This window comes from Seriola aureovittata, chromosome 8 (assembly GCF_021018895.1).
Source record: "Seriola aureovittata isolate HTS-2021-v1 ecotype China chromosome 8, ASM2101889v1, whole genome shotgun sequence".
In the NCBI taxonomy this organism is placed as follows: Eukaryota; Metazoa; Chordata; class Actinopteri; order Carangiformes; family Carangidae; genus Seriola; species Seriola aureovittata.
In genome coordinates this window covers 897,565-923,070 of record NC_079371.1, presented here as the reverse complement: position 1 = coordinate 923,070, position 25,506 = coordinate 897,565, and the positions used below count along the sequence as shown (strand labels likewise).

The window sequence follows — 25,506 nt, the reverse complement described above, 5'->3', positions numbered from 1 at the left end:
AGGGGTGGATAGGGGAGGAGGGGTGAGGAGGAGGAGGAGCGGAGGGGCAGGAGAACCACATACAGTTTACTGCCTGGATGGACACACAGCTTTTGTTTGAAAGGGCTCAGAGGCACTTCAGCAGCGTGGGGGGGGGGGGCTGTTAGTTCTTATATAAATCTCATTCATCCAGTAAAACGCTCTGAAATCAGCTGTGACTTCCTCTTTCGTTTTATTTAATTATTCAAAATGGTGAAAAATAAACGAGTTCGTCAGGTTTAATATTTTAATATTTCACAAAGGACGGATTCGAACCTGTTCAGGCGTCGTGTGTTTAATTCACTTCGTCCTCCGAAAGCAAAAGAGCTGAAGGATTTATTTCCTTCAGGAGAAACAGAAACTTCAGATGATTATTTTCCTTCTGTCTGTTCTCTTTCAGTTTTTCCCAGAAAAGATATCACATTAGGAAACACTATAGAAGATAAGGAAGCAGAGATTTTAGAATAAAGAAGCTCTGAACTGCAAATCACTGATTTCTATGGAAAAGAAATCAGGAAAAAAATAAAAATTTGAACATAATTGACGCCTAATTTTTTGAAGAGTTCCCTTCGCCGAGTTATTTATTTTATTTATTGTATATTTTTTGCCTCGTGTTCTGTTTTCTAAAGATCTCTGTTCTGACGTGTCACTTCTACATTTTCTATTTCGATAAAGAGAAAAAAACATTGTTTTTCCTTCAACTCAGACCAGGCTTCACATTTTGTCAGTCAGAATCATCTCCATGGTAACAGCCACTGTAGAACCATAACTAGAGTAACGCCCGGTTATTTTCAGAAGTGAAGTTGTAATTTTACGGGAAAAAGTTCTAACGTCTCAGACGACAGTTTTCATTTTATACAAATAAACGTTGTAATTTCCAGGGAAATAAATCATAAAATCATCAGAGCAGCAGGTGAACCAGGTGAACCAGGTGAACCAGATGAACCAGGTGAACCAGGTGAGCGCCGCCTCTGGCCCAGTGTCAGCTGAGTGAAGATAATAGATGGATGTAGATTAATCGGAATAAAATCATAATTTTAAAAGGAAAAGTCATGATATATGAAAACAAAGTTGTTTTATTTTGAAAACAAAGTGTTATTATTATTAAATCATCAGATTCACTGAACAGTCACTGTTTTTCCTTTTTCTGGTAAAACAACTTCATTTAAAGTTTAAAGTCTGTTTCTCCGTCACTGGCTGAGACTCCGAGGCTGCGACAGGTGAGACGAGCTGTTCAGGTAGGAGCAGGTGAGTCTGATGTGATGTTGTATATGAGTGAAGAGTCCAGGTGAAATGATCTGATGATGTCATGACCTGGTGACAGGTGACAGGTAATCCTGTTGGATCGGTGCGGCGGCCGTCAGTCAGAGCTGAGTCCGTGCTGCCTTCAGGTACCTGAAACTCTGACCTCTGACCTGCAGCAGGACACGCTCAGCAGGAAGTGAGTGCACGGGTTCAAACGTACATGACCGGCAGATCCCTGAGGAGCAGGGGGAGGAGGGGTGAGGAGCAGGGGGGAGGAGGGGTGAGGAGCAGGGGGGAGGAGGGGTGAGGAGCAGGGGGGAGGAGGGGTGAGGAGGAGGGGGTGGGGGGGGTGTCCTGTCAGGAGGTTGAGGTGGATTTCTTTTTTTTGAAGGGTTTGATGTCCACAGGCGACCTCTGCATCTTTAGACCCCTCCACTACACTGTTTCTATTCTCTGACCCCCCCCTCCCCCCCCCCACCCCCCCCTCCTCACCCGACCTCCGGGCCACTTTGTAGCTGCTCCCTTTTATAGCAGAGAAGAAGAATAGAGTCAGTGTGGCACAGTGAGCAGTGATGTTAGATCAGTCAGGACAAACTATACTCCCACATTGTTCCACTGACATATGACACGTAATATATAATATAATATATATAATATATAACATATATTATAAGAATGATGTTGTCATATATGCCACTTATATCACTGTCACATATATACATCCTCTGGATATATGAAGAGCAGAAGATATCATAAAATTTGCATATGGACAAATATTAAAAATAAATATCAATCTAAATATCTAACATGTTGTGACCATGTGTATTAACAATATGTATTTAATTATATTTACAAGTTCATCAAAACAATATTACATATAAAGATCTTTATGTTCACATTCAGGGAAAGTGTCTCCGACCTTTGGACTGTTTCTAACATCAACACATTGTATTTACTGACCGGTGGATATATATTTACATCACACATGTCCACAATATAAGATACAGACATAAATATATATGTTTGCATCGGCTTTGTATGTGAATAAATCAAAATATTCCTCCTTTTTCTATTAGGTTTCATATATAATTTTTTTTATTATTTATTATTTCTGGTATTTTTATTATTATTCCATTTCATTTCAGCATATTTTTATGATCATTTTATGTCTTTTGGTGTGACGCGCTTGGTGCTACAGTTCTTGTACGAAAGGTGCCTTACAAATAAAGTTTATTATTTTAGATGTACATATACTTCATATATAGAAATTCAGTATATGTTCATATATGACAGATCAGTTCGATGCAGAGATGCAGGACAGAAAGTCATGAAACACACACACACACACACACACACACACACACACACACACACACACACACACACACACACACACACACACACACTGAGCTGTCAGCAGGTCCTGACTGATGCAGCAGGTGCTGCAGAGTTTTATCTCAGTGTAAATAAGATAAACTGACCTGAGAGCAGCTACATGAACTGATGGATGTGTTTCCTGCTTTACCTGCTTTGGACAAACCTGTGTGTGTGTGTGTGTGTGTGTGTGTGTGTGTGTCTGTGTGTGTGTGTGTGTGTGTGTGTGTGTGTGTGTGTGTCTGTGTGTGTGTGTGTGTCTGTGTGTGTGTGTGTGTGTGTGTGTGTGTGTGTGTGTGTGTGTGTGTGTGTGTGTGTGATCAACATGGAGGACAGGTGTCTTTATATCTGTGTGTTTTCACTTCACATTAACTGAAGCACACGACCTGTTGGACTGTTTACTGCACGTCATTCCCTCTGTCTCTCTCTACTGTGCTGTCATCAACACATCAACACATCAACACATCAACACATCAACACATCAACACATCAACACATCAACATATCTATTGATTCTCTGATAAATTCATTCATTGATGTTTAAATGTGATGCTGCTGGACATTATGTTGTTGTGAAAATCACATTGTCATAGTTACCGACTGGATCTCGTGTTACTATTGATCTGAGTTGTGATTTGAAACTGAGGAGTGTGTGTGTGTGTGTGTGTGTGTGTGTGAGTGTGTGTGTGTGTGTGTGTGAGTGTGTGAGTGTGTGTGAGTGTGTGTGTGAGTGTGTGTGTGTGTGTGTGTGTGTGTGAGTGTGTGTGTGTGTGTGAGTGTGTGTGTGTGTGTGTGTGTGTGTGAGTGTGTGTGTGTGTGTGTGTGTGTGTGTGAGTGTGTCAGTGTGTGTGTGTGTGTGTGTGTGTGTGTGTGTGTGGTGTGTGTGAGTGTGGGGGGAGGCGTTGTATAGGGATCTGGATTTAGGATTTAGGATTTAGGATGAGGGGTCCTCACTCCAACCCTGTGTGAGGATTAGCCCCCCCCCCCCCCCCCCCCCCCCCCTTGAATCTGCAGCCAGTTAAATCTGTTGTCGTGTCACGTGCGCTCTGTGCAGTGACGACGTGCACGAGAGCTGCAGACACACTCCGTCTCCGTCTTGTCGTTTCATCCAGACGGAGAGAAGCTCGGGGTTCATCCTCTGAGAGGCCGAGCGTCCTGGTTCAGTCTCATCCTTCAGAAGCTGCGTTCAAAGACCGACGCGTCACAGACGAGACGAGACGAGCTCATTTCAACAGGTGGACCTAGGACCTTAAAACTAAAAGTTTATGTGAAAAAAAGTTGCATGTTGTCAAGGTTGCTAGGCGCCTGGTCTCTGTCTCCTGGTCTCTGTCTCCTGGTCTCTGTCTCCTGGTCTCTGTCTCCCGGTCTCAGTCTCCCGGTCTCAGTCTCCCGGTCTCAGTCTCCCGGTCTCTGTCTCCCGGTCTCTGTCTCCCGGTCTCAGTCTCCCGGTCTCTGTCTCCCGGTCTCAGTCTCCCGGTCTCAGTCTCCCGGTCTCAGTCTCCTGGTCTCTGTCTCCTGGTCTCAGTCTCCTGGTCTCAGTCTCCTGGTCTCTGTCTCCTGGTCTCTGTCTCCTGGTCTCTGTCTCCTGGTCTCTGTCTCCTGGTCTCAGTCTCCTGGTCTCTGTCTCCTGGTCTCTGTCTCCCGGTCTCAGTCTCCCGGTCTCAGTCTCCTGGTCTCTGTCTCCTGGTCTCAGTCTCCTGGTCTCTGTCTCCTGGTCTCTGTCTCCTGGTCTCTGTCTCCTGGTCTCTGTCTCCTGGTCTCAGTCTCCCGGTCTCAGTCTCCTTGTCTCTGTCTCCTGGTCTCAGTCTCCCGGTCTCAGTCTCCCGGTCTCAGTCTCCCGGTCTCTGTCTCCCGGTCTCTGTCTCCTGGTCTCTGTCTCCTGGTCTCTGTCTCCTGGTCTCTGTCTCCTGGTCTCAGTCTCCTGGTCTCTGTCTCCCGGTCTCTGTCTCCTGGTCTCAGTCTTCAGCTGCAGATTCTTAATGAAACATGGAGACAAACATTCAGCAGCCACTGAAATTCTGTTAATGCATGAGTGCACATGCACAGGCATTCACCACCAACACCCTCCCCCCACACACACACTCTCAAACACACACACACACACACACTCTCACACACACACGCACATGCACAGGCATTCACCACCAACACCCTCCCCCCACACACACACTCTCACACACACACACATGCACACTCTCACACCCACACACGCACACTCTCACACCACACACACACACACACACACACACGCACACTCTCACACACACACACACGCACACTCTCACACACACACACACGCACACTCTCACACACACACACACACACACACACACTCTCACACACACACACACGCACACTCACACACACTCTCACACATACACACACGCACACTCTCACACTCTGTGTCTTTGTGAACATCGGATCTGATTTCAAACCTCTCGTCTCTGACAACTCTCTCTGTGTTTGCGGCGGCGGCGCCCTCGTGTTGTGGCGAGCTGCTCGCCGTGAGAGGAGGGAAAAGAAAACAGCGTAAAGCAGTGAAAAAGCCATTAAAAGAATATTTTCCCTGCTCTCCTTTTGTGTGGCCTCTCCTCCGCCTCTCCTCCAGCTCCACCACACAAACAAATGCAAATGGATCTGAAAACTTTAGAGAGAGAGAGAGAGGGACCCCCGTTTGAGAGCGGGGCTGAATGGGCTCTGAAGGAGAGCCTAATTAATCTAAGTACAGCACCAATAGGCCCACTTGGAATTTTTTTCACCCCCTTTATCTGAATGGGAGGGGGGAGGGGGAGGGAGGAGGGAGAAAATAAAGAAAAAGAGAAAGAAAGGAAAAGAAAGAAAAGAGAGAGGGGATCAGGCCTCCACCTTTTCTATCCAGGGACCCGCCTCATTCAGCCCCTCCATGTTTAACAGCAGCAGCCCCCCCACTGGAATCAATCACTCTGATTTTACCTCCTTTATTTCTGCCCCTCCGTCCTGCAGCTTCTCGCTCACTCGCTCGATCACTCACTCACTCACTCACTCACTCACTCACTCCTCCTGTTTTTATCTCAGACGGAAACAAAACAACAAAAAACAACAAAAACCCTGAAGCTGTGAGTTTTCAGATTTCCACACAAACAGGTTTGAAGACGTCGGTGAAGCTGCGGTGCGAGCGCGTCGGGCCGCGGTCGGAGCGGGTGTTGTCAGGTGCAGGGGTGGCTGCTGCAGAACAATGGCAGCAGAAGGCTGCAGATGAATGCTCCGGGTAAATCAGTAATGGAGCTAAAGGGCATACGCCTGTGGGGAATTTGCCGGCTTATAAAGGAGCTTTAAGAGGGGCTTCATTCATATGGGCCCAAAGAGATTTGAATTGCCCCCTTCACAATCACTTGAAAGGATGAGCTCAGGGTGTTCCGAAACAAAGTGGAAATCACTCTGCCTTTCAGAGCTTCTAATAAGCTTTTAACTATTTTACATTATGGCGCTCCCCTCGTCCTCGCCCTCCTCGCCACCATTGTGGCCCGGTCGCCGAGCCCGGGCCGACTTAAATGTCTGATTTATACTTTTCTTCATGGTGAATTTGAAGTTTTTTTTTGTTTTTTTTTCTTCCAGGAGCTAAAAGAGAAGTCCCACTGAAAGCTTTATTATCATACGGGTCGGGAAATAGAAGGAGCTCATTATTTAGTTGGCGACCGGGACGAGACCCGGCGAGCGGCGCTCTCACAGGCCGGAGAGAGAGAGAGAGCGAGGGAGCGGCGTGTGAGGAGGAGCGAGCGAAGGCGTTGGTTCGAGTCCTGCAAGAATTTCATCACATTCGCTTTAATTTTATAAAAAGCTCCAAAGTCTTTAACGCATCTCTGTAGGAGTCACATAGTGAGGCTGTCGGCGCCGGTCGCCGTAGAAACCGTTTATTGCTCTGGAAATTGCTTCAGTCTTTTCGGAGCGTCGGAGGTCAGAGGTTCAATCGGGACACGACGGCTGAGCTGAACCCTGAAACTCTCTGTGGCAGGAGGGGGGTGGGGGGTGGATGAGGATTGGAGATGTGGGGGTTGAATGTGGTGGTGGGGGGGGGGGGGGCACAGCCAGGAGCCCCTCGCCCTCTGGATGACTCGGAGCTGCAGCGAGTCATGTGGACATTTAGAATTTCATGGTAATTATGGAAGACAAGGGGGGGGGGGGGGGGGGGTGACCTCTGCAGCCCTGATTAAGACCTCATAACTGCCCCCCCCCCCCCCCCCCCCCCCCCCCCTCCACAGGCTGTAAAGAAGATAGAAATGGTGAGGAAATCAAACTACTGATTATTGCTGAACTGATTGATTGATTGATTGATTGATTGACTGATTGATTGATGGATGGATGCAGGAGCTCAATGTAACAGCATCATCATCAGTGACTGCAGCTTTAAAATGACTTTATGTCTAAATGGCGTGTGCGCCCAATGACCAGGCCCTTAATGCTGGAGGGCTTTTATTTTGAAGTAGCTGCAGTTAACGTATCTATAGCAACCACAGTAAACAAACAACCAACCAACTGCCAAACGTGTTGATCAGTTTATTCACATGATCATCACATCAATAACCCAAAACCTCGTTTTAACATTCAGAAGTTTGTTGTATATTTCCATAGATGTTTATTTTTCTGCTGTGGTAAATCATCTTCACCATCATCATCTTCATCTTCACCATCATCATCTTCATCATCATCTTCATCTTCATCTTCATCATCATCATCATCATCATCATCATCATCATCATCATCTTCATCTTCATCTTCATCTTCATCTTCATCTTCATCATCATCATCATCATCATCATCATCATATTCATCTTCATCTTCATCTTCATCTTCATCTTCATCGTCATCATCGTCATCATCGTCATCATCGTCATCATCATATTCATCTTCATCTTCATCATCACCATCATCATCATCATCATCATCTTCATCTTCATCTTCATCTTCATCTTCATCATCATCATCATCTTCATCATCACCATCATTTTCTTCTTCATCATCTTCATCATCATCATCATCATCATATTCATCTTCATTTTCATCTTCATCTTCATCTTCATTTTCATCTTCATCTTCATCTTCATCTTCATCTTCGTCTTCATCATCATCATCATCTTCATCTTCATCTTCATCATCATCATCATCATCTTCATCTTCATCTTCATCTTCATCTTCATCATCACCATCATCTTCTTCTTCATCATCTTCATCATCTTCATCATCATCTTCATCATCTTCATCATCACCAGGAGCTGCAGACCACAGTTTATTAAAGTCAACATCACAGGCCCTGATCAGCTGACTCGACAATATGTGACTCCAAGAGTCCAGATCCAGATCCAGATCCAGATCCAGTTCCAGCTCCAGCTCCAGCTCCAGTTCCAGCTCCAGATCCAGCTCCAGTTCCAGATCCAGATCCAGATCCAGATCCAGCTCCAGCTCCAGCTCCAGCTCCAGATCCAGATCCAGATCCAGATCCAGCTCCAGCTCCAGCTCCAGCTCCAGATCCAGATCCAGATCCAGATCCAGATCCAGCTCCAGCTCCAGCTCCAGCTCCAGCTCCAGCTCCAGATCCAGATCCAGATCCAGATCCAGCTCCAGCTCCAGCTCCAGATCCAGATCCAGATCCAGATCCAGAGTGTGAAATGAGAACCTGCTGACACCAACCTGCAGAGATGAATGAACCAATTAGTGAGTACCAGAGGTCTGCTGAGGGTGAACAGGATGAAACTCTACTCTGCCCCGGGGTGAGGGGGGAGGAGGGTGGGGGGGTTTACAGGTGCAATCAGTGACACAAGGAGGGGGGAGGAGGGGGAGGAGGGGGAGTCAGAGGTTATCTTGTAGAGGGGGGCAGAAACTCCCATCTGTTTACCTGAGCCTCTGCAGCAGCACCTCCAAGGCTCAGTTTCCTGATCTCTATCTGAGGGGGGGGGGCTCATACCCGACCCCCCCTCATCTGAGAATCACTGCTGTCTCTGCAGATGTGTGTGTGTGTGTATGTGTGTGTGTGAGTGTGTGTGTGTGTGTGTGTGTGTGTGTGTGTGTGTGTGTGTGTGTGTGTGTGAGTGTGTTTAGCTCCACTCTGTTCCTCTCGTCTTCTCCAGCACAGATTCTGGTTCATATATGAAAATGTAACATAAGAGAAAATGAATGAATCTGATCAATAATCAATAATGGAGCAGATCTGACTTTAATGTGTTTGAATTTGAAAGGATTAAAAATACTTTTTTAATCCTGTTTAAATCCAGGACGAGGCGTTCAGGATCTCAGCGGGAGTCGTTAATACTGAACTCTGCTGAGCAAACAGACGCTGAACTGACCTGAGAACAGGTACGAGCTCAGTCTGAGTCTCACCTGGAGGAATGGCTACGCAGCAAAGCACTTTAACTTTGAGCTATTTGTCATATTTCTAAGTGAAATATTATTTTATGTCCTTTTGTCTGTTGTGTGTTTTTACTGTCGCACTGATCAGGAGAAATCTATTCTACACTGTGGAAAATGTGAACGAGAAAGACAGAAAGCTCAGTTACGTTTTATTGTGAAGCGACCTCTAGTGGACGATGGGATTATGGCGGGAGCGAAACAGGAAGTCATCGGACGCAGAATAAAGAGAGACAGAGTCTGTGTCTCATTTCCAAGGCTCCTTCGAGGGCGTCCTTTGTTTCCTGAGCAACGAAGGATCCAGCGGGTGGATCCTTGGTGGCCGAGGACAAGTATGAAATCCTCCGTAGACAAAAACCGCCTCATCTCGTTTCACTTTGGCTTTTGCTGTGGATCTGGCCTTCAGAGGCCACGCCTTCAGAGGCCACGCCTTCGGACGCCACGCCTTCAGACGCCACGCCTTCGGACGCCACGCCTTCAGACGCCACGCCTTCAGACGCCACGCCTTCGGACGCCACGCCTTCGGAGGCAGCGTCCTCCAAGGGTGGCAGCTCCTGAGACAGGACGCAGCTCTAGTCTTTGTCAGAGGAGTTTGAGGTGGATGATGGTCGACCGCTGTTTGTATCCTGACTTTGACTGTTACGTACTCCTAACCCTGCATTTACCTTTGTTACCATGACGACGGAGTACGCTGCTACAGGTCGTATCAGAAGGTCGAGACAAACTGTTTTTATAAATTCAGACTTCAAGACTGAATCAATGAGCACAGTCACATAGTGTGTGTGTGTGTGCGTGTGTGTGTGTGTGTGTGTGTGAGTGTGTGTGAGAGTGTGTGTGTGTGTGGGAGAGTGTGTGTGTGTGTGAGAGTGTGTGAGAGTGTGTGTGTGTGTGTGTGTGTTCATGCTGCTTGGCTGCTTGGCTGCTCTCTTGATTGACACTTTCCTGTGACTCTGTTCTGCCTCTGTGGGCTTTTAAAGGGAAACTAACTACCCCCACCTCCCCCTCCCTCCCCCCATAGGCCCTGGAGCTGTGTGTGTGTGTGTGAGTGTGTGTGTGTGTGTGTGTGTGTGTGTGTGTGTGTGTGTGTGTGTGTGTGTGTGTGTGCTGGAGGTGACAGAGCGCTTCATTAAAGCTCTCTTCACTCTGCTGTAAGAGTCCTTCATCGTCCACTTCTACCTGTCGACCTGCTGACCTCTGACCCCCAGCATCAACAGCAGTGAAGAGGAGACATGAGAGGCTTCAGATCAGCATCACACACACACTCATACACACTCACACACACACACACACACACACACACACACACACACACACACACACACACACACACACACACACACACACACACAGATGCTCATTCACACCATCGCACACTCACCACGCAGCGTTTCTCCTGCGGCTTCCTCAGAGTCGCTCTGCAGAATCACATGAGCGTTCACAGGTGTGATAAATACATAGGGTCACATGACCATTCATCTTCATCATCTCCATCATCTCCATCATCTTCATCATCTTCATCCTGTCCCATAGTATTCCAGGATGTCTCGTTCTCAGATGTCTCAGTAACACTGTGAAGGAACTCCTTCAAATTTGGCACAAACATTCAGTAGGACTCAAGGATGAACTGATTAGATTTTGGGGGTCAAAGGTCAAAGGTCAAGGTCACGGTGAACTCTCAAAACATGATTTTGGCCTCATGATATCTCCAGAACTCTTCAAGTGAACTTTTGTCCAAACTTCCATTTGGATTCAAGGATGAACTGAATAAACTTTGATGGTCAAAGGTCAAAGGTCAAGTTCACAGTAACCTCAGAAAACACTTTTTAGCACACAGAAATTATGATAAAATTTCACACACAGGGTTAATATCTGACTCTGGATAAACAGGAAGTGACCTGGAACTGTCTGAGTGGCGGAGGGATACGACCACGAGGAGGAGGCTCTACTTTCTAATTATTTTGACATTTCTACACGACAAGATTTCACATCATCGAAAACTCGCAGCATCACTGATGTTGCCTTAGTTACGGAGGCCGACCCTAACCTCACAATATCAACAAGAAGAAGAAACAAACTGCTGCCAACACCAACTACCAGCATCTTCTAAAGTTGATCTGTTTCCTGTTTCAGAATCAGCTGCTGCATGTTGGTGTTTTATTATCAAGAGGTTTGATCTGATCAGCTGCTGCAGTTTCAATTTAAATCAGTTCGTTTGATCAAATCAACAAGTTTTTATTGTTAAATTTCCACTGAAGGATCTTTGTGAGTGTGTGTGTGTGTGTGTGTGTGTGTGTGTGTGTGTGTGTGTGTGTGTGTTTCAGTAAGTATGTTCTTATGTGAGCAAGCATGGGTCAGTGAGTGTGCGATGGTATGAATGAGCATCTGTGTGTGAGTGTGTGTGTGTGTGAGTGTGTGTGTGTGTGTGTGTGTGTGTGTGTGTGTGTGTGAGTGTGTGTGGTGAGTGTGTGTGTGTGTGTGTGTGTGTTGTGTGTGTGTGTGTGTTTCCTTTACAAATGAAGACAAGATATCTTTACATTGTGGGAGGTCAGTCTCTGCCTCAGGCCAACTCTCCTCTTCTCCTCCCCTCTTCACCCTTTCTTTCCTTTCTTCTTTCCTTTCTTCCTTTCCTTTCTTCTTTCCTTTCTTCTTTCCTTTCTACTTTTCTTTCTTCCTTTCCTTTCTTCTTTCCTTTCTTCCTTTCCTCTCTTCCTTTCCTTTCTTCCTTTCTTTCTTCTTTCCTTTCTTTCTTCTTTCCTTTCTTTCTTCCTTTCTTTCTTCCTTTCCTTTCTTCTTTCCTTTCTTCTTTCCTTTCTTCCTTTCCTTTCTTCTTTCCTTTCTTCTTTCCTTTCTTCCTTTCCTTTCTTCTTTCCTTTCTTCCTTTCCTTTCTTCTTTCCTTTCTTTCTTCTTTCCTTTCTTCTTTCCTTTCCTCACTGAGAGTTGAACTGGTGTTTGAATGATTTAAACTCAGAGTTGAGATGATCTGATCCTGAACCAGACTCAGAACAGATTCTGGATGTTGGGTTTTTCTTCATCAGCTCTGATCTAATCTGAACGTCTCTATATTTGATTCATTGATCTTTATTTTGGGTTTCATCACATGATGATCTGTTTCACCAGGATCAGGTTCTGTCGTATTCACTTGTTTTTCTTCTTCTTCTTGAGATCAGCTTTTTAAAAATCCATGTGTAATCAATTACACCTGCATGAGACGAACCAGTCTTCCATCCATCTGAGCTGCAGGGGGGCGGAGTCAAGTCATCAGGTGGATTCAGCTCACCTGCTCTGACCTCAGGTGAGTCTATATAAACCTCTCCGTCGCCTTTGGCCTGTTTGCCTCATTAAAACATCACAGCTTCTCTGATTTAAAGACGCTTCCCCCTCGTGTTCAAACTGTTTTAGGATCAGTTACTGTGGCTCCTCAGTCCTCCTCCTTCAGGTAGACTCAGGTAGAAATCACAGACCAGTGAGTCACACCTGAGGCTTGTTTCTCCTGAAGCTTCAGACTGAGAGAAAACACCTTCAGTCTCTGAGCAGCTTCATGATCAGAGTGAGGGAAGGAGCTTCTCTGCTTCCTCTCTCATCTCCTTTAGGAAACACTGGAGCTTCCTTTACCAAAGGAAAGGAGACATGCCGTCCCACAATGCCTTGCTGCAGCAACATTTAAGCAGAGCCACATAAGTGTAGAAACATCAGAGCAGCTGTTTCTGTCTGATGGACTGAAGCTCAGATCCATAAATATAGATTCATCCTCTTTCATCAGTCAGGAGTCGTCATGAAGAACGAGCTGATGAATCTATAGTTGCATCATCATCATCATCATCATCATCCTCATCATCATCAAACACTATAGTCTATACATTAATGTTGCACTGAATCCTCCCATTGTGGAAAGACATAAACATGAATTTTATCTATTTAACAATTATATAAAAACATCAGAAACTATAAACTTCTGTCTGAATATCATTTATTCTCAGTTCATTATTTCCATTTATTATTTTAATGACTCAACTTTCTCTGTTTGTCTTTTTCTTTCATGTTTTCTTATTTCAACATTTCAGTTTGTTTCTGTGGTTAAAGGAGGATTGATCATCTGTGTGTTATAAATAAAGTTAGTTTAAAATCCTTTTCCCTAGTCCTCATGAATTCATATCTTTCTTTGACCTCATGACCTTTTCCATCGAGGTCGAGGAGACGAAGTCAGAGTGATGCATCATGGTCCTTCCTTTAGGAGCAGAAGAAACACCAGAACAATTCATCCACTTCAGTAAAGGTTTGTTTGTTCTCTTTGCTCGTTACAGAAAGAGCTGAGATATAAAACACTCTGCTGTTGTGTTGTATGTAAAAACCCTTTAAAGGAGAATTTAAGAAATAATCCCTCTGACCTCAGAGGGCTGGAAGATGATTAAAAAACAGATTGAGTGATTCGTGCTGGAGTCTGAGAATATGATCTGACCTTCGATTTAAAACCACATGAACACATCACGTCACCTCCGTCTCATGCAGGTACGAAGCAGTGATTGGTCCGTCCCCTGTAAACAACAGAAAGGTGAGTGAATGGGGGGCGGGGCGGCCTCAGGGCGGAGGCTGTCTGAATGGAGGAAGTCAAGAGAAACCAAGTGGAAGTGAAGTCCTGTCGTTTTCTCAAAGTTCTCCGTCCACGCAGAAACTCGCAGAACAAAAGGGGAAACTCTTCCTCTTCCTCCTCCTGTTGTCACAGCTCACTCTTCTTCATGTGGCCGACCGAGCGTCCGCTCTCCTCTCGCTCTCTGGAGGTTCGGCCTCCTCCGACTCTCCATCAGCACTCACTGACATTTCAATAAAGCTGCGGTCGATCAATCAGGTTTCTCTCTCTCACCAGGAGGAAGAAGGTTCAATATTGATAAGCTGAGTATCATCGTAACCTTCGACTTATCTGGTTCTATCTGCGGTTTTGAGATGTTGAGGTTCAAAGTTTTTGCATTTGAAACAGCAAAACTGATGTGGAACAGGAATCTGTTTCATACGTGAAAATCTTTTCTACAAGAACAATATCAAAGTCCTATTAAATATGTAAAAAGGGTTTTTTGGAACAGGAACTAAAAGGTTCCGTCTCGTAAACATGAAAAGAAGCAACGATTTACAAACAGTTCATATGTTCAAGAACATCATGGTTGGAACAGATCGTCTACAAGTTCAATTTAATGTGTTCTGTTAATCTTTTTCTTATTTAGAATAAAATAAAAGAAGCATTGCAGGTTATGTTTAAAGGCCAGTAGGAAATATTTAGTCCGGTGCAGAGGTCAGTGAGACACAGACCCAAAGAAAGGGATTCGCTTTTGTTTGACTCTGATGCCCCAAAATATGTTTTATTTTGGGCGGGAAAAAGAGAAAAAAAAGATGGATGAATGAATGAAATTAGTGTTTTATCTTGCAATTAAGACCCCCATCAATTAAAATGTTGACTATTAATTACCATTAAGGCAGAGAAGCAGAAGCTGATTGGTCGTCTTGTTTGAACACTAAGTGCTGATTTGTTCAGAAGTAGAACCTTATAAACCCGAGTTAGTTTGTTCGACTTTGTTTTCTCAATAAGAATCTCAAAAATGCATAAAACATAAAAAAAAAATCACATGATGTCAACAGGTCGTCAATAAATGATTGCTGATTGACGGCTACCAGTGATTAGTTTCCAGTCTGCACTGACCCAGTTGTGATCCGGTTTCAGGACTTGCTCATGTTCACATCACATCCTGGTCTAAGGAATCTGCTTTAGTCTCTGTCCTGGTTGGATGAAGGACGGGTCGATCGGGTCGATCGGGTCGAGGTGTGAGGGAATATTTACAGAGAGGTGGAGTAAAGCCTCTCAGCAGCATCTCCCCAAACATCATGGAGGTCATGAGGGTCCAACCGTGGACCCAGGTCTGTGAGCCAATGAGAGGAGAGACTCCAGACTCTTTAAAATAACAACTGATATTTTAGTTGTTTTAGTTGTAAAATTTTTTATTTTACCTGATTTGAAGAGTTGAAAAACAGAAAAACGTTATTTAAACAAGATTCTGATGATGAAATGAAACAAAGACTTGGTTTGTTAAAAACAATAATATAGACACAGAAACTATCAGGAACTGTGAAGTTTCTCTGGTACGTTCAGAGAAATCAGGTGGGCAGGAGGAGGAGGAGGAGGAGGAGGAAGGAGGAAGGAGTCATCATCGACCACAGAAAGAAAAGAGGAAAAGGCCACGAGGCTTTTGACTACAGGAATTCTTCCTCCAGTGTTTGAGGGCAGAGAGGAGGAGGTGAAGTCTGCCATAAAGAGTCAGAGGAGAGGAAGAAGAGGAGGAGGAGGAGGACACAGTAGAGAGCTTTAGTCCTCCAACACAAAGAGCATAAAGTGGGTTAACAAATTGAGAACAATGTGGAGGAATTTACAATGAGCTGAATGGGAGCGTGCTGCAGAGGAACAGGCGCTCATTAACCGGACTGTTGTCTCTGTGAGAGGAGGTCAAACTGTAAAGACCTGATCCCAACAGAGAAGAAGAAACTCAAACTGTAAAGACCTGATTTCAGCAGAGAAGAAGAAACTCAAACTGTAAAGACCTGATCCCAACAGAGAAGAAGAAACTCAAACTGTAAAGACCTGATTTCAACAGAGAAGAAGAAACTCAAACTGTAAAGACCTGATCCCAACAGAGAAGAAGAAACTCAAACTGTAAAGACCCGACCCCAACAGAGAAGAAGAAACTCAAACTGTAAAGACCTGATTTCAACAGAGAAGAAGAAACTCAAACTGTAAAGACCTGATTTCAGCAGAGAAGAAGAAACAAACTGTAAAGACCTGATTTCAACAGAGAAGAAGAAACTCAAACTGTAAAGACCTGATTTCAGCAGAGAAGAAGAAACAAACTGTAAAGACCTGATCCCAACAGAGAAGAAGAAACAAACTGTAAAGACCTGATTTCAGCAGAGAAGAAGAAACTCAAACTGTAAAGACCTGATTTCAACAGAGAAGAAGAAACTCAAACTGTAAAGACCTGATCCCAGCAGAGAAGAAGAAACTCAAACTGTAAAGACCTGATTTCAACAGAGAAGAAGAAACTCAAACTGTAAAGACCTGATCCCAGCAGAGAAGAAGAAACTCAAACTGTAAAGACCTGATTTCAGCAGAGAAGAAGAAACTCAAACTGTAAAGACCTGATTTCAACAGAGAAGAAGAAACTCAAACTGTAAAGACCTGATCCCAGCAGAGAAGAAGAAACTCAAACTGTAAAGACCTGATTTCAACAGAGAAGAAGAAACTCAAACTGTAAAGACCTGACCCCAACAGAGAAGAAGAAACTCAAACTGTAAAGACCTGATCCCAACAGAGAAGAAGAAACTCAAACTGTAAAGACCTGATTTCAACAGAGAAGAAGAAACTCAAACTGTAAAGACCTGATCCAACAGAGAAGAAGAAACTCAAACTGTAAAGACCTGATTTCAACAGAGAAGAAGAAACTCAAACTGTAAAGACCTGATCCCAGCAGAGAAGAAGAAACTCAAACTGTAAAGACCTGATTTCAACAGAGAAGAAGAAACTCAAACTGTAAAGACCTGATCCCAGCAGAGAAGAAGAAACTCAAACTGTAAAGACCTGATTTCAACAGAGAAGAAGAAACTCAAACTGTAAAGACCTGATCCCAGCAGAGAAGAAGAAACTCAAACTGTAAAGACCTGATTTCAGCAGAGAAGAAGAAACTCAAACTGTAAAGACCTGATTTCAGCAGAGAAGAAGAAACAAACTGTAAAGACCTGATCCCAACAGAGAAGAAGAAACTCAAACTGTAAAGACCTGATTTCAGCAGAGAAGAAGAAACAAACTGTAAAGACCTGATTTCCGCAGAGAAGAAGAAATGGCCCAGAGGCCTGACAGACCCTGACCCAGCAGTGGGGGGAGGGGCTTAGATCTTCCTCCTGCAGGATAATGACTTGTTGATAAAATAGAAGCTTAACTTGAGTCTAATTGGTTCAGTCTGTTTGACAGACAGTCACCGCAGGGGGAGGGAGGGACCAGGTGACAGGTAAACAGGTAAATAAATGACAGTTGTTGAGATAAGAACAGAACATATGTCCAATAACAACTCATTACCTCACAACTCACCTGGGTCAGGTACGATCAGCTGACTGACCAAGATGTTTATGATTTAAATCACTGAGTGAATGAGGTCATCAGATCCTGAACCTCAGGTCCTTAGCAGGTGTAATGTTCTCCATGTTAGCATGCTTCATCATCATCATCATCATCAGAGTTCATCCTCAGAGGAACATGAACGTCTGCAGCTGCTGGATGGTCGTGATGAAATGTTCAGAGACGTTTGACTAGAGGAACCTCCTCCACACCTGAGGCGTCTCCTCCTCCTCCTGAGCCGCTGTGACCCAGAGGTCAGAGGTCACCGTCCAAAGGTGACTCTGTGACCGTGAGGTGGCCGCTCACGCTGACCCGGGACCGGTGCTGATGGGTAAGTGTGTCTGCTGTCGCCTCAGGGCGGCAACGAGCCGATCTGAGGCTCTGATCCAGGATCAGATCCAAACCTGCAGCGTTTAAAGAGAACAGTCTCAGATCTGTTGTTTGGACCGGAGTGAACAGGAAGCGTCAGACACACGATGATGGTGGAAACATCTGAGGCTCCTGTTCAGGTTCTAATTAAACCAGTTAATTACAGAGTTAATGAGCTGCTGCCTGATCAAAGTGTCATTAACAACATGCAGCTTCAGTCTGTTGTTTATTTCCTAATCAAACATCATTAATAAGTTTCATGTGAGTGTTCAGCTCTGACGTGTCTGATCAGCTCAGACTCAGTTATTCAACTTTAGAATGAGAAGATGTTTTCAGGGTGAAATAAAGGGACGTTTGTTTTATCCATCAGATCAGAGACGAGTCAGGAAAAACATTGTGATTCAGCAGAAGAGCAAAGGAACGAATCTCTCTTCCTCCATCTGTTGTCCATTAACTGCAATTTGAATCAGACTGTTACAATGACGACCTGCTGGGCGGGGGGGGGGGGGGGGGGGGGGCAGCTCTCTACAGCCCAGCTGAGCCCCCAAGCTCTGAGTGTGTCACTGTATTCATCCTGGTCTATAATCAATATATTTGTCTCTCCTCCCTGTTTTAACACACACACACACACAGACACACACACACACACACACACACAAAGACACACGCTCCAGGGAGTGTTGGGGGCCGGCGGCCTGCTGTCTCCTCCATCTTGTCCTGATCAATAGTTAATGAGGTGATAAAACAGTGAGAGCTGAGTCTCCACAGAAACCTCTTCCAGCAGGTCCTCCAGGTCCAGCAGGTCCAGCAGGTCCAGGTCCAGGTCCAGCAGGTCCAGGTCCAGCAGGTCCAGGTCCAGCACGTCCAGGTCCAGCAGGTCCAGGTCCAGTAAGTCCAGCAGGTCCAGCAGGTCCAGCAGGTCCAGGTCCAGCAGGTCCAGGTCCAGCAGGTCCAGCAGGTCCAGGTCCAGCAGGTCCAGGTCCAGTAGGTCCAGCAGGTCCAGGTCCAGCAGGTCCAGCAGGTCCAGCAGGTCCAGGTCCAGTAGGTCCAGCAGGTCCAGGTCCAGAAGGTCCAGATCTGGTCACGATTTGTGTTTCATTCAGTTTTTTTCTGAAAAAGTGAAGAAAGAATAAAGATTCACATCAAAACTCAATTTCCCATCACCCCTTGCTCTCACATGTATAGGCCTAGTATCACATGTTCCTTATACCTGTTGTTGTGTGTGTCACACTGTGGATTCACTGCTCACTGTGTCCAGTCCTGACTTGGTGTCGACCACTCTGGGTCCTGGTCTGGACTCAGACTTGACTGGACCTTCAGATCTTTTTTCTTCATAGCATCCGCAGCTGAGGCTCATGGGTATTGTAGTATTTACAGTCATCCACCAAACTGTATGAAAAATAATGATTTGACAGTGACTGATGATCAGGACATGATGTCGTCCATTAGTGGGGGGGTGAGAGTGTGTGTGTGTGTGTGTGTGTGTGTGTGTGTGTGTGTCTGTGTGTGTGTGTGTGTGTGTGTGTTTGTGTGTGTGTGTGTGTGAACCAGTTGTCAGACTTGGCTTCATCCTCTCAGCGGCCACAATAGAAATCTAATTAAAACTTACTGGACCTCATTATGAGTCTGCAGGTGCACGCGGGCCGGCGGCGGTTAATCCCGCTCAATTAGTGCACGGCCCCGCGCACACCAACAATACACCCGAGTCAACATCGGGAGCGCGCAGAGAGATAATGAAGTATCAGCGCGTGTTTCTGTTTTTAAACGGTTTCAGATCAGATGAAGGTGCAGAACCAGAACCAGGGACCCCCCCCCCCCCCCCCCCCGACCCCCCCCCCAACACTCCTCATATGTAAAGCAACAGGCAACAATAATGATGATACATATATTTTAAACATTGATTTGTTAATAATTAATATTATTATTTCTGTCAGTTTGTGTTGGATTGTGTCAAATTGAATCCTATAAATAATTCTCTTATGTTTCTCCTTCGGTGCCTCAGTTATTATTTCTAATGTGAGGAACCAGTCAATCTAAACCGAGCTGAACCCCGCCAAAAAGTTTTCTTTCCTTTTTGAATTTTACAGATGAAAAGAAAGTTTAAAAAATGAAGTAAAAAAGAAATGAAAAGTAAAGAAGCCTAAATAAAAAATAACGTTTAAATCTAAAAATAAAGTAAAAAAAAAAAGAAAAGAAAAGAAAAAAAGGTAAAAGAAAAGCTGAAAAATAAAGTAAAAAACAGCCTAAATAAATATGGCCTAACGTGAAAACAAGCTTTAACAAAAGGGAAAAAAAAGAAAACTAAACAATACAGTAAAAAGTAAATAGAATAGATAAAAAACAACAACTACATAATAATAATAATAATAATAATAATAATAATAACAACGTCCTCCTGTCAGGTCCAGTTCTATATAAAGACAGATTAATGCTGCATGAGGATCATCATCATCATCATCATCATCATCATCATCATCGTCATCATCGTCATCATCTCTCTTTTCTTTTTTCTTTTCAGTTCTTTTCTTTTGTGGGACTTGGCAGGAGTCTGTCCCCTGATTATCTGTCCATCCTCAACACGTGCAGAGACAAGACCGCTGCTGCTGGGGGGGGGGGGGGGGGGGGGGGGGGGGGGGTTTAAACTACAGAAACACCCCCTGTAATAATGTCCTTTAATACTTTTATAACGACACCGAGAGAAAGTTCAAGCATCAGTTTCTGTTTCAGCTTCCGGTTCACAAGCTTCAGAACAAATCCGCCATTTGAATTTAAAACTTAACTGAACTTGTTGTTAAAGTTTCTGTTTTTAATTTATTTAATTAAAATCTTCTCTAATGAATTTTGCCTTTTCTGTCTCTCAGTATTAAAGACAAACACAGTGAGTGTGTTGTTGTTGTTTCTCACAGTCTCCTCATTATCATCACACTCAAACGGCTCACTCACAATAGACGATCTTTGTTTCCACCTGCTGCTCTGAACGAGCCGTTATCTTATTAATATTAATTATCATAAAAACCTGTTAATGCATCTGAGCCCATTGTCTGCAGACACACACACACACACACACACACACACACACACACTGAGGTGATGAAGACAAACACAGATTTGTTTTTATAGAAACGTTATAACTTTTATTTTGTAGAAAACTGGCGGCAAAGCTCCGAGTAAATAGAATAAAAATCTCTTTATGTACAAAATACAAATTTCATGAGCAAATGAAACGAATAAATAAAAAAAGGACAATAATCTAACAGAGAGGGCGAGTGTGTGTGTGTGTGTGTGTGTGTGTGTGTGTGTGTGTGTGTTGGGGGGGGTGAATACATAATGAATGAGGCAGCTCCATTCACTCATTGTCAGAGCGTTGAAACTCGATTTTCACGCTCTTTTCTGCTTCATCACTCTACAAATTGTAAAATTGACTTTTCACCTCTGAGAGTAAAAACCTGACTGTAACCTGCAGACTGCTGCTGAGGGAGGGCGGGAAAAAGTGCAAGGGTTTTTGGAGAAATACACAAAATCAAAAGGAACTAAATAATAAAGAGGAAATTAATTAAGTTATTCTCATTTACAATCCGTCAGCAGAGGCACGAGACAGGAGGAAGATAAATGAGCTCATAAGGCAAACTGTGATTCTCAGTCTTATTCCAGCGGACTGTCCTCTGTCCTCTGTCCTATGTCCCGTTGTGTCTCTACATTTCTCTGGTCTGTGAGTCCCCCCCCCCCCCTCAGTAGATGCCCTGCACGAAGCTGCGGAAGCCGTACAGCGCGTCCTGCGTCAGGTAGCTGCAGTCCTCCGACGCGCCGGGGCTGCCCGGGCTGGAGGAGCAGTATGCCGGGGAGGAGGAGGAGGAGGAGCCGCTGGAGCTCCAGGAGCAGGCGTCGCTGCCGGGGCTCGGGGCTTCGCCGAGGCGCGCGGCGCTCAGCAGCAGCGGAGCGTCGCCGGTCTTTCCCGTCTGCAGGTCGGCGATGCGGATGGTCTCTGACAGCGCCCAGATGTAGTTGTGCGCAAAGCGCAGAGTCTCGATTTTGGTGAGTTTGGTCTCGTCCGGGAAGGCGGGAAGCACGCCGCGCAGCTCGTCCAGTGCGTCGTTCAGGTTGTGCATGCGGTTCCTCTCCCGGTCGTTGGCCTTCAGGCGCCGGGTCTTCTTCACCACCTGCACGGTGGCTTCGTTGCGGCCGCGGCCGCGGCGCCGCTTCTTCTGCTGCAGCTGCTGCGGCTCGGGCTCCGGGGAGGTGGAGCGGAGGCTGCCGCGGGAGTCCTCATCGTCGGTGTGCGGGAAGAAGTCGCAGCTGTTGCTGTCGATGTCGGAGTAGACGGAGTCCATACCGGAGCGGGAGGCGGTTTATCTGGGGAGAGAGCAGAGCGGCGGGTCAGGACCTGCGGCTACCGGAGCGCGTGCAGTGAGATGTGAAGGATCGTGCAGGTGAGTGCAGACACGCGCGCTGAGCTTACCTGGAGTCAGCTGAAGTTTCTGCGCACGGATCCAACAGGACCGGGTGATGTGGTGCACGGGGATCGACACGCGCCTCTTTGCGTCTTTTTGCTCTGGATCAGCTCGTGCGAGCCGGTGAGCCTGGCACACGACCGGCCTCAGTCCGCTTATATACTGTGGCCGGACAATGACCGGCCCCCTGCTCCTGTACCCCCCCTGTGACCCCCCCTCCCTGGCATCAGAGCGCAGGATGAGGAGGATGAATGCTGCGGCAGGTCTGCCCCGTGCCGCGGGAGCTGCTCATTAACATAATGACGCCTGCGGTGTTTGCTCGCCCCGCACAGGGAAGCGTGCCGGTAATCACGGCCAGCCAATCAGAGCCGGCGGCCGGCCACGCGAGCGACACGCACGAACCCGCACACCCCCCTTCTCCCCTCCCTCCCAGAGAGACAGAAAAGACCAAACCCACTTTCAGAGTTAAAACCAAAAACATAAAAAAGAGAGAGAACGAAGAAAGAGGAGTCAGTAGGAGTCCCCGCCCCCCCGCCGGGCGGAGACACGCTCCGGAGAATTCACCCATCCTTCCACCCATCCCTCCATCCATTCATCCACACACACATCCATCCATCCTCCGTTAACACCACAAACAGAGAAAGAGAAGCAGCGGGAGAAGAACTCACATCCTTCACTTCAGTCACAGCAACAAAGAGTTTATCAACAGTCAGACAAACCTCGTATCTCCACAGGTTCACCTGCATCTCAAAAACCCTTATTCTGAAAGTCCGAGTAGGTTCCTCTTACAGTGTGAGGAGGAGGAGGGTCAGAGGTTTGTTTTCTAACAGTCTGAAACTAAAGTGGAGGAATATTTATATTTTAACCTGTTTTTACTAAGAATTCTTCTCTGGAGCCAGTGAAGTGAAAATATTTATATTTATACATATATAAGTAAATAAAGATTTGTTTATTTAATGCCTTCACAATAAAATCAAAAATCATTAAAAAAAAATCAAACAGTAACAGAAAAGAAATCAGTCTTGAAAGTGAGAAAATATTGAGATAAAATAAGAACTTGAGTTGAACGATGTAAAACTGAAAAATAAATATTTTTTTATCAACAGGTCGGGAACATGTTTATTTATGCATATATTTGCATATGTATATATGTGTAGGTACATGTACATATGTGTGTATATATGTGTATATTTATTACTATTTTTCCTTTTCTTTATTTCATTATCAATGTATTCTGTTAATTCTATTATTAATTCTATTGTGTTTTATTATATTAATATTGTTTGTTATTAACTTTTTTTCTTTGATAATTTCATTCCATTGAATTGAGTCAGATGGTTTGTAACAAACATTTTATTTTGAATTGTGTTGAATAATTTATCTGATGACAAAAATTATTTCATAATTAAAAAGATGACCTCAAAAGTCCAGTATCTGTCAGGCTCTTAGTGTACAGTTTGATTTCAGAGGTCAAAGGTCACACAGAGCTCAGTTTTATCATCACATCGTCTGCATAGAAGAGAAATTGTGGAGAAGACTAAAGAAAACGGGGCTGATGAAAACATGAGGACATGTCTTCAGTGATGTGTCTGGACTTCAGAACAACATGAAGAGAAATTCCCATTCTACATTTTTACATTCACACATATTGAACATTTTGAACAAATTTAACAATTTTTAAGCAAAAAACAAACAAACAAAAAAAACTTAAAATAATCTATTTATCTTTAATCTTTTCCAGAGTTACACTCTGACTCAGGACAACACCATGAAATAAGGAGCTGATATTTACAGCAAAAGTAACTGAACTGTCCAATAAATACATTTTAATACTTTGATTGAGTGGTAATCTGAAGTTTCTGAAGTGGGTTCTGTTGTTTCACATGTATGACCTCAGTGTTTCTGAAATCCTCGACGGTAACCTGTAAAAAAATGAAACAGGTTCCACAGCAGATCCCTGAGGTTCTCCACACTGTGTCACTAACAACATGTTTCTTTAAGGTAAAGAATACATGAACCAGTTTAACCCTCGATGTCGCTGTGATGACACGGAGCAGAACTGTGGTTTAAATGTTAGAATCTGTCGACTCTCCACTTTCTCTCACATGTTCTTACAGATCGTTCGTGACTCCGCCTCTAAAATCTGGTTAAAGTAGAGACAAGACGACACTACGACTCAGTGACATCACAACGTTTCATTTTAGGCATTTCTCATCCATTTATCTACTAATTTAGTCACGTGTTGCTGTAGTTTCATGAAGCTGTAGACTTTGGTGAACACATCAGAAACACCAGAACAATTCATCCACTTCAGTAAAGGTTTGTTTTCACAAAGTATTTGAAGAATTTCAAAAACCAGACACAAGTTTTCAGCATTTGGGCCGAATGACAAAAAGGCGCCTCGTTACAGAAAGAGCTGAGATTGTTCTGAGGACTGTGAGATAAACACTTGGGTATTATCTGATATGTAAGAATCCTTTAAAGGTGAATTTAAGAAATCATGTAGAAACGGATAAAAACCCCTCAGACCTCAGAGGATTAAGACCAGATTCAGGATGTAAACCACCGTCTGAACCAACATCAACAATCCAAAGCCCATTAAAAGTGACCCTGGTCTGGAGTCTGCAGACGGAGCGATGCGCCTCATTTTTATCCGACGTGAACAATTTCAGCTTCAACAGTTTCACTTTATGAAGTCTGGCTTTTTGTTTGTCTTTTCATCTCCTCGGCAGCAGTAAACCCGTCCAGCGTGAGCGCACACAGGCCAATTTTCTTTAAGTGTTTTTTAAAGACATCTTTATGAGACAGCCATACAATTTTCCATTAATTATTCCATTTATTCAGTTTGCAGCTCAGCGGAGAAGAAGCAGAGACCTGCAGAGTCTTTCTGCTGCAGGAGAGGGGGGGACAGTCATTTATAAATAATTACACAATGTTTAGAGTCTTCAGGCATGTATAATATATCAAAGCGATTATAAGGTGAATTGTTCCATTGTGCCCGTCCGCCCTGCACTTCTTTTCACTCCTCTCCTGATTTGTCCCTCGTCCAAATTCAGCTCCTCTGGCCTTTTGTGCAGCTTTCTTTCTGCCTCAGCCACTCTATTGGCATCATTCTTATTCAAATGGGCCTCAGCAGGAACAAAACCAAACCCAGGCTGCACACAAATCATCTCTGCCCCGGCTGCAGGGCCGGCACAAGCCTCTGTGAGGCCCCAACAACAAGTCTGCAAATCCTAAATCCTATTTCAGCCAAAGAGGATAAAGCACACTTAAAAAAACCCTCAGATACAAACACAAGTTCTGTTTTCTACATTTCTACTGAGGTCAGAGTGAAACCGACGACTGAGGGTGGACGCTCAGGAGACACCGACTGCTCCACAATAATATCACTGATCAATAAGGCCACAATATAAAATACTGATAAAGTGTCAATGTATCTATAAATTTATAAAGACGAATAAAGAGAAGATGGAAAAAGACAAAAAGGGAGGAATAAAGGAAAGAAAGAAGAAAAGGAAAAGTGAAAA

General features: G+C 44.6%; 1 protein-coding gene across 1 annotated transcript; it reads right to left on the bottom strand.

Annotated features, from left to right (window-relative positions):
* Nucleotides 1-20,654: 20,654 nt before the first annotated feature.
* Nucleotides 20,655-22,169, bottom strand: neurog1 (neurogenin 1). Its single transcript, XM_056383305.1, has 2 exons — nt 21,988-22,169; nt 20,655-21,881 (listed from the first exon to the last, which is right to left on the bottom strand). The coding sequence occupies exon 2, from the start codon at nt 21,857-21,859 to the stop codon at nt 21,260-21,262; it is 600 nt and encodes a 199-aa protein (XP_056239280.1). The 5' UTR covers nt 21,860-21,881; nt 21,988-22,169; the 3' UTR covers nt 20,655-21,259.
* Between the last annotated feature and the right edge of the window lie 3,337 nt (nt 22,170-25,506).